This window comes from Xiphophorus couchianus, chromosome 16 (genome assembly GCF_001444195.1).
Source record: "Xiphophorus couchianus chromosome 16, X_couchianus-1.0, whole genome shotgun sequence".
NCBI classification, from domain to species: Eukaryota; Metazoa; Chordata; class Actinopteri; order Cyprinodontiformes; family Poeciliidae; genus Xiphophorus; species Xiphophorus couchianus.
Window position 1 is genome coordinate 18,313,213 of NC_040243.1, and position 8,707 is coordinate 18,321,919.

The following is an 8,707-nucleotide window of genomic DNA, read 5'->3' on the forward strand; positions in this document are numbered from 1 at the left end:
TTTTCCTACTGTGGTAGAAAACAAATATGTAACTTTTCTCCAATTTGTGCATCAGGGTTCCAATGCAGTCGTTAGAAGTATGGCATAAAGCATAATAGGGCATTGAAAGGTAAGTTTATTAATCCATTAAAAACAGAAACTTTTCTGAGAAAATGGGGTTAAAATGGACTTTTGGCTTTCATTTGCAACATAAAAACAGAACTCACTGAAAATAATTCAACTCAACCTTTTGAACTTTTGGACCTTCTTAAAACTTATGACACAAAAGTGTCTCGAGTTGGTCCAATTAAGATGCTAGAGATAGTTCTGACACTAACTTCTTTTATTCTCACCAAATAAAGTCATAAAAGATCACAAGCTGTGCCTTATGACTATGAGAATTCAAAAGGTCCGTCTCTGTTTGTCAAGACGCAAAATCGTAGCAAAAAAAAAGCCAACATGGAAAAAATACAAACGCCAACCAAGTTCAAATGTCTGTGCTCAAATGTTGAAAATGGAAACATTTTGAAAATTTTGGAAAGGGAAAATTTGCCAGAACCCTGTAAAAAAAACAACAACTTGACAGCCACGTTTGTTTGGTTCCACTCCAGATCCTGCAGCGTTAAATCAACAAACCGTAGAGTTCAAGAAGCATGAGTACTTTAGCGAGACGCTGTACCTGCAGGCCTGTGTTAAGATCCTGATCGTGACCTAAGATTAGCACCTGGAAACTATTGTTCAACACAAAGATCAGGCAGGCAGAAGCAGCTTACAGACTACGGGTTAATAATGGATCCCTCCTGGTCCTTTTAGCCTTAGCGACACAGACCTGCACCGTAATCCAATCTAATGTCTGGCTGCTCAACACAACACTGCCTGGATCCTTTACGTTAATCTGCATTTACACACACACCTACAGGCATCAGAATGAACAAAGTGCTCAAACTGAAACTGGAGAACCTGCTGCAGCCTGTCTGGTTGTTTTTTATGGGTTCTCTTACATTTGCTACATAGATTTAGGCTCCATCTGGGTAACACAGGGTCTACATCTGAATGAACCAGACATCATTAAAACATTTTCTGATAATTTGTGTCCACATTCAAGCAATTAGAGAATACAATTCCTTTTTACTCCAACAAACAAAGAGCAGCTTTCTATTGTATCCTCACCGGCAACAAATCGGGCATTTCCTGCTCGTCCTGTTTCACCTCCTCTTAGAATCTCAACTAAACTTTTACCACCCTCTACACTGCGCTGGAACCGCGACGTTCAAAACATCGTTTTTGCACAAAAGTCACAACAATTGAACCTTTTTCCACATTTTGTCACAAGTGAGCACCTGAGGGAGAACAAATGTTTTAGCCAGCAGTTGAAGCGGTTTGGCATAAACAAGGTCAGCCATCTTTGTTTTGATGCCACTAAAAAAATAATTCATACTGCTTTTAGTAGATTAAATTATAAACAGGTCTGAGTCTATTTTACTCATGCACTGGATTTTATTTGAAGATTTTAGAGTAAGTGGGCCTGAAAACAAATGCAAGCCACACTTTTCAGATCATGAGCCACCTCGTTTGGGTGTATATATATAAAATTTTACTTAAACAGATTAAAGTTTTTATAAGCTGACAAAACGTGAAATAAAAATTCAAGTGGTGTGAATACTTTTGCAAGGTACTGTAGTGTGAAATATGTGAATCAGCCACTGAATTAATGAAATTTAAATATGCTGAAATTTGATTCTTACATCTTTTTATTTTTAAGAACGCCGCGTCGTTGAGGCTGATCAGGATTTCATTACACATTGGCTTGCCATACAAACACTTAACATTACATTCAGTCCTTTGAAACGAGATTAAAAACAGATTGATAACAATAGCCATAGTAACTGCAAATGGAGGTGCAAGGAGTCCAAATAAAGCTGAATTTGTGCGTTCCTCTTTCTAAACGACAGGAAGGTAAAGACCTCAGAGGCGGTCTGAGTTTAACACAACAGGCTAAACTTCATTAATACAATGGCTTTGAGGAGACTAACACTGTGTCTTGGTGACTCACTGATGTTTTTTTCGAGGTAACTAGAACAAAAAGAGGTGATTTTTTCCCCATGCAGGGGAAAAAATCTGGAGCTTCATCACGACTGAAGAATATTTGACCCCTATAAATAAAAAAAACAAAAACAAAACAAAACTGAGGTTGGCATCTAATTGGTTGCTTGGTGGAATCGTTTTACGGCTCCGCAGCAGTTCTCAGCAGCTGCTCTGGATCTGACAGAGCGCAGTAGAGCGTGTACCCCAACTCGTCCACTTCCTGTTCCGTCAGCTCGCAGAACAAGTTAACTTTGGGGTTGAGGGCGCACGGCAACCTCCCGGCCTCTAGGTGTCCCACCAGCGCTCGCAGCAGCTGCAGGAAGCGGTCGGCCAGCGCCTCCCGCGTCCAGTCGCCTTCCTTCTCGCTCAGCAGCAGGATGGCGTTTGTGAGCTGGCTGGAGTTGAGGCGGTGGAGGGCGGGGTTCAGCTTGCACGCCGCCTTCGCCGCCTTGAGGCAGGCGTACCGGCAGCCGCCGTCCTCCTGGTCCAGCGCCCGGAGGCGCGCCGTCTCCGCCACGCGGAAGCTCTGCCGCCACAGGTTCTCGTGGCGCTCGGCGGCGAGCCGGTGTGGCTTGGCGATGAGCGACGTTCCGTCCTCCATCACCAGCAGAGGCAGGAAGTCCACGTACAGCCTGCGGTCCGTCTCGTACTGGACCTCCAGGGTGAGCGTCTCCGAGGGAACCACGGGGCGGATGATGTAGTCGAGGACGCTGCCGATGGCGGGCCAGTTGATGGAGCCGGCGACGAGCTTGTCGAAGACTTCCAGGACCGATTTGGGGGAGAGGTAGCCGCCGACCATGCAGCGGTCCCAGTAGCTGCTGCTGCGAGGGAAATACTCCAGGTTCTCCCTGCGGACGAGCCAGAACCCCGGGATGTTCATGATGGTGTCCTCCCCGGGGATGGACGACCACAGGTTCTTCTCCAACACAAGAGGCACCATCAGCTGGGCGTGGTCAGCCGTCACCACCTACAGGATTGGAACATTTTCATTCAAAATCCCAGATAACTGGAGAGGAACATTTGTATTGGTTTCCCATTGCATGATCCATACCGTTGGCTAGTTTGTGCAGGCGCTGAAGAAAAAAATACTTCTGGATTATTCTTAAACTACACATTGAGAGAATGTGGCATATCTACAAGTAAATGATCACATTTTATATTTTATAATGATCACATCTTTTACGAGATCAACTAAAGGCATTATCAGACTGTACAAGACTATATCCAATGTATTTGTGAGAAACACAAATTTATTACTCCATCATTCCACAAAGGCACATATACGTACTTTATTTGATTTTTTCAGAAGCAGCCTAGCAAAATATGGTTAAAGCATTTTTGTCTTTATTTCTTCTTATTCTCTTCAAATCATTCAATCATACTATTTTTACGATTACAAAGACAAACAAAAAGAAAAAAGAACTAAAATACGCTTTCTGGAAGTGTTCGTTTCAACACACTCGCAAATTAGCCGATGGTACGGAACCGGAACCGGTCGAGCAGCGACGGCGCTCACCTGCAGGTCGTCATAGAGACTGCCGCTGAGGTACATCTCTCTGAGTGGCATGTCCGGCAGCTTGGCGTGAAGGAAGACCCGGAGCTCGGCGCAGATGTCCAGCGCCGCCCTCCTGGCCGTGGCCTGCTCCTCGGCGGGGATGTTGACCCTGGTCTGGTAGAATTCCCACAGACGTTCCTGCAGGGAGAGGCGCATGCGGGCCTGCATCAGGCTGGACTGGGTGGCGCCGCTTCCTCCCACAACGGAGCGACCTACGGCTCTGCGCAGGCAGTCTGAGGAGACGACGGAGACGCTTTTGTTAAGAATGCAGCAGAACTTTGAGAGAGGAAGAGGGAAACAAACTTCAAAGCCGAGGGACGGATGCTGTTCTTTGCAAACGTCATCAAATCCCTTAAACAAATGTAAGGTTTTTAATAAATAATCTAAACTTTCTGACTGTGCGACCAACTGCCTCTGGACTTCAATTAGTGAATAATAATGAACTTAATCCATTAATGAAATAATCATCAACTAATTTGGTAATCAATTAATGTAAAGTACAAACACAAAAAAGAAGCAATATGCTGAAAGAAAAACATAATCAGAGCAGTAATTAAACCGAAACTGTGCAAAAAAGATTTTCAAGTATTTTTTTAAAGTGCAGATGCATCGTTTGCAACAAAATATTAAGTGTTTACTAAACAAATCCAGTTATTGCATTTTAGACACTAAAATAAATTTTCTAATTTAAAAAAAGAATTTAATTATTTCTCTATTTGCATATTTTAATGTATTTCTAATTGTATGTTATAAAGGATTAGGTGGTTAACTGAATTTCTTTGGCCATCCAATTAATTGTCAGAATAATTGATATATTAATTGATTAGTAAAATAATCGTTAGTTGCAGACAGACAGAATCCAACTGAGAATCCGCACACTTGAAAATTTCACAACTACATTCTACATTATGTTGGTCTACCACATAAAGTGCATAATAAATACTTTAATGTTTGTTGTTTGGTAACAAAATGGAATAAAGTTCAAAGGGATATGAAGGATTTTGCAAAGCACTACATTTGCGTTATCAAGAGGTGGCAAACAACAACACTAAATCTAAAAGCAATAAATTACTTAGGGTGATTCTATAGGTGGTCTTGTTATCAGGAACCTAAAAACATCAGGAAATCATCGGCTACGGGAAGACAGAAGGTCCAAACCCACTGTAAAGAAAGAGTAACAATCCTCCGAGGAAGCCGTCTGTCGACAGATGAAGAAAAAAGGACACCTGGCTGATCGTCTTTTTCATAAACTCAAATACTGCGCAACACAGGAAAAAAACAAAACATGCACATCTGAAAATAGAACGATGACGTCAGAGTGACAGAAGAATATCCGCCTCACCTGGTTCAAAAGAGCAAGAGGTCGTGGGCAGAGACTGCAGGGAGCGGCTAACCGTAGACTTCATGTCGTGGTTGAGAACTCGTGGCGATGAGCCCACCCACGCGGGCTCTTCCCAGCTTCTCTTCCCCATCTGCTGCATCTTGGTGGGGCTGGTGGGGGCACTTATGGTCCGGTCATACATCTGCACAAACAACAGAGTCTCAGGTCAAGCCTCCAGGAGGGAAGTTTTCTCCTAAATCATACATGTGGAAGTAACCAAAAAAAGAAAAGAAAGAGAGACTGGGATAGTCAGACGTACTCTTTTGACAGCGAGGGTCGCGATGCCAAGCATGGCTGCCCCACCCACCCCCAGAACAAGTTTGGCATTGGAAAGCATGAAGTCGATAGCAGTCCCGATCCCGTTGTCATCTTTTTTCCCCTTGCGGTCCCCGTTCACGCCCGCCATCCTGCTGCCGGAAACACACAAACCTGGTCATAGCAACAGAAAGAAGGCAGAAGAAGAAGAAGCTATTGTTCCATTGTCAAGAGGTTATAATACAAAACAGGTTTGGTAATTAAAACAAGCATTCTTTGTTGACGCTACCTGACGACCTGCAGATCCTGACGACCTCTCGAGCCCACCACCGGGTGTTTCCTTCCCCTCCCCCTCACCCTACATAAGCCCACCCAGCCTGCTGTTGAGAAAGAACTGGCCCCTCTTCAGCGCTTCCTCCTTATCCTCAGGTACGGTCAGGGCCTGGCAGCGCCGAAACTCACGGGCCACGGCCCGGCGGTAGTAGTTCCGGTCGGTGTACTGAAGGTGACGCCCTGCGCGGAGCAGCGCCCTGTACAGCTCCAGCACGGCACCGGGGGACCAGCTGCCCATCAGGGAACACACATGGATAGGGTGGTGACCCTAGATGCTGAGTGAAAAGGACAACGATCAGGCTGAGGCAACGCTGACCGTCTAAATGTTGCTCAGAAGTGGAAGAAGAAAAAAAAATAATAAAAAATTTCACCCTGAACCAGAGAAGACCAGGAAGTCCTTGTAAGTTTCCTCAGAAAAGTGATTTGGGAATCAAGGAAACTTTTAGAAAGAACATCAGCAAGACCTGAATGTAGCAGGTGCAGTTTTTGCATGAAAACAATAAACGACAATGAAGAAAACAAAATGAAACCTGTTTTAAGGTGCCTGTCGCAATACGCAGTTAATCAATTAATTGCATAATAAATAAATTGAAATTAGCTTGATAATTTACATTTTGATGATTTATATTTTTTGAAGGACAATCTCAGGATTTCCCACCAAAGCATTATAAGCCTGGCGGGCCACCAGGCTTTACTTACCTCCCCACCAGGCTAAGCGTTGTTGGCTTATTTTAAATTATTTTTTTTAATATACACCAGTGACATTAAGAGCAAAGACTGGTTAAGCTCGGTTTATAAAACATAAGTAATCTTTAGCAGACATTTATCTTGTTAAACAGATAACTGCATTTGATTATACACAACCTACATAAAGACGACTTCTGTATTGTCTTTGTTTTTGATGTTTTCTTTCCAAACTTTCCTGTCAACGTTCAACATTTTTTAACACAAAAACACGGTGGGGAGACTGGTGGACCCTACCACCAGGCTTAGCTAGACTTCTGGGGGAAATCCTGCATTTTATTTATGGTTTCGGTTGTTGCGTTTTATTTTGTATATTTATGATATCTTCCAGTTTCAGTCTCAACTGTTCTGTACAAAGTTAAAGTTGGTTGGCCTTTGAGATTATTATTCTATTATCAATACATTACTTGAAAACTGTCTCAAAAAGAACAACATAATAAAAAGGGACAATTTATAGTCCAGAAAAATATGTAATTTTCCCAGGTCTACCTGCAGACAAATCAATGAAAAGCTTGGAGACTACTGTGGATCCTCGCACGATGAGATCAAAATGAAAGTCTTTGGATGTCATGATGCGCAAATAGTTTGGAAAAGGAATTAAAAAACAAAAAACTTTGGAGGTGGGGCTGTCCAGTGTAAGCTACTGGCAGATTTATTGTCAGAAAAATGGACATTTCTGATATAAAGCAAAGGATGAAACAAGTGTGGACTTTTTCAACTAGACAGCAATCCTGAACATACAACAACATAAACCTGCGGGAATGACCCACTCATTCGCCTGATTTTAATCCAATTGAAAATCTATTTAAGAGCTGAAGATCACAGTTCAAAGAGAATGCCTCATCCTTCAACTTCTGCAGATAGTTGGGGCGTCATCAAAATGAACTCGACTAGTTTATTTATACAGGAGATGCCTTTAACCTATCATCAACAAAACAAGCTACTTTTACTCCCTTTAATAGCACACATAACCATTTTTAATACACATTTGTTGGTGTAACAATAGCTTTAAATGGAAGTATATTTACTAAGTAAAACATTAGAACATTCAATAAACATTCATAAAGTACGGTATTCTGCTTCTTAGCTCACAAAACAAACAAATTAGCCATACTGAATCAATACGTATGTATTAACTTCTCTGAATATACAAAAGTAAACCTGTTTTCATGAAAGGTGAACCTTAGGAATAACTTTCTACAAAAAATAAATAAATTAATTAAAAGTTATGAAGCTCTCAATTCACCATACAAGCATATCCACATGCTCCTTCTTCGGGTTTGTTCATCTTCAACTAGTTGCAAAACATGCATGGCCGCCCGGACGTTGGCAACCATTTTATTGCAACCCGTTCTTGTCCTTCGTTGCCCCAGCTTTGTTTTGGTCCCTGAAGCTGAAACGCCGATATTCGCCGAGTAAATCTCCCGGTGGCATTAGTGAGAGTAGAAAATGGCTGGTCTGGTCCACCAGAAAGTCACACACCTCCCTCACTAGCTTATTAGCTTACCTCGGTAAGCAGCCGTGTGGCGCTGACCTTAGTTTAAGCCCGGTTTAAAGACACGTCGCGTTCAGTACGAGACCGAAACGACGTCTAATAGCAGCGACACGACAATAAAGCAAACAAAAAAGCACAAGTCAACCTACGTTTCAGAAAATAGGAGTCAGAAAGGTGTTTTCAGGAGGAGGCTGGTGTCTCTTGTAGCTGGGGGTCACATACGGTGGTGACAACAGGAAGTACGTCAGTACAGAACTACTGCATCCGGTTTACATGTCACTTGTTTTATGAAGAAAAAAAAAATGTGTCTCGCAGCTATGCTTTATTGCCCATAAAGCAATCAACACAGGTCGTAACATTTTCTTTTTCTTTTTTGCATATTCTTAGTTAATTATTGTATTTTATTTAACAACTAAACACTGATTTTATATTATATCACTTTTTGTACCGTTTATTGATCAAATCTTCTTGATTATTCTTAAATGTCCCCTGCTTACAGTTGGTCATGACTGGTTTTTAATATGCCTTTTCAATTTAGTAAATTACCCTTTTTCAATAACGTAAAAAACCCCTTTATTATACTATACTGTACTGTACTGTACTATACTATACTATACTATACTATACTATACTATACTATACTATACTTCTTACGTTTTGTTGTATTACAACCACAATTATTTTTATTGGAATTTTATATAATAGACCAAAGCAAAATATCACACAGAAATAATTTCCCTGCTGGGATGAATAAAGTAATTCTATTCTATTCTATTCTATTCTATTCTAATTGTGGCATGGGAGCATAAGAATACATGATTATTTTTATTTATTTATTTATTTTACAAAAAAATCTGAACAGTAGGATGTGTTGCTTTCA

The 8,707-nt window shown here is 41.6% G+C and overlaps 1 protein-coding gene across 5 annotated transcripts; it reads right to left on the reverse strand.

Moving 5' to 3' along the window:
• Positions 1–1,087: 1,087 nt before the first annotated feature.
• On the reverse strand, positions 1,088–8,093 carry mief1 (mitochondrial elongation factor 1). Of its 5 annotated transcripts, none has more exons than XM_028041931.1 (6): positions 7,977–8,093; positions 5,545–5,863; positions 5,260–5,407; positions 4,962–5,142; positions 3,581–3,852; positions 1,088–3,031 (listed from the first exon to the last, which is right to left on the reverse strand). In XM_028041931.1, the coding sequence occupies exons 3-6, from the start codon at positions 5,404–5,406 to the stop codon at positions 2,204–2,206; spliced, it is 1,428 nt and encodes a 475-aa protein (XP_027897732.1). In that variant the 5' UTR covers position 5,407; positions 5,545–5,863; positions 7,977–8,093; the 3' UTR covers positions 1,088–2,203. The 5 variants fall into 5 exon arrangements, with proteins under 5 accessions (XP_027897732.1, XP_027897733.1, XP_027897731.1 ...); XM_028041932.1 differs by having other exon boundaries at positions 5,260–5,410; XM_028041930.1 differs by having other exon boundaries at positions 5,260–5,429.
• Positions 8,094–8,707: the final 614 nt, after the last annotated feature.

Coding starts and splice junctions, on each gene's coding strand:
- mief1 (XM_028041931.1), bottom strand. CDS start 5,406: ATGGCGGGCGTGAACGGGGACCGCAAGGGGAAAAAAGATGACAACGGG. Junction 3,853..4,961: donor CTCTTGCTCTTTTGAACCAG/GTGAGGCGGATA, acceptor TCGTCTCCTCAG/ACTGCCTGCGCAGAGCCGTA. Junction 3,032..3,580: donor GTCTCTATGACGACCTGCAG/GTGAGCGCCGTC, acceptor CCAATCCTGTAG/GTGGTGACGGCTGACCACGC.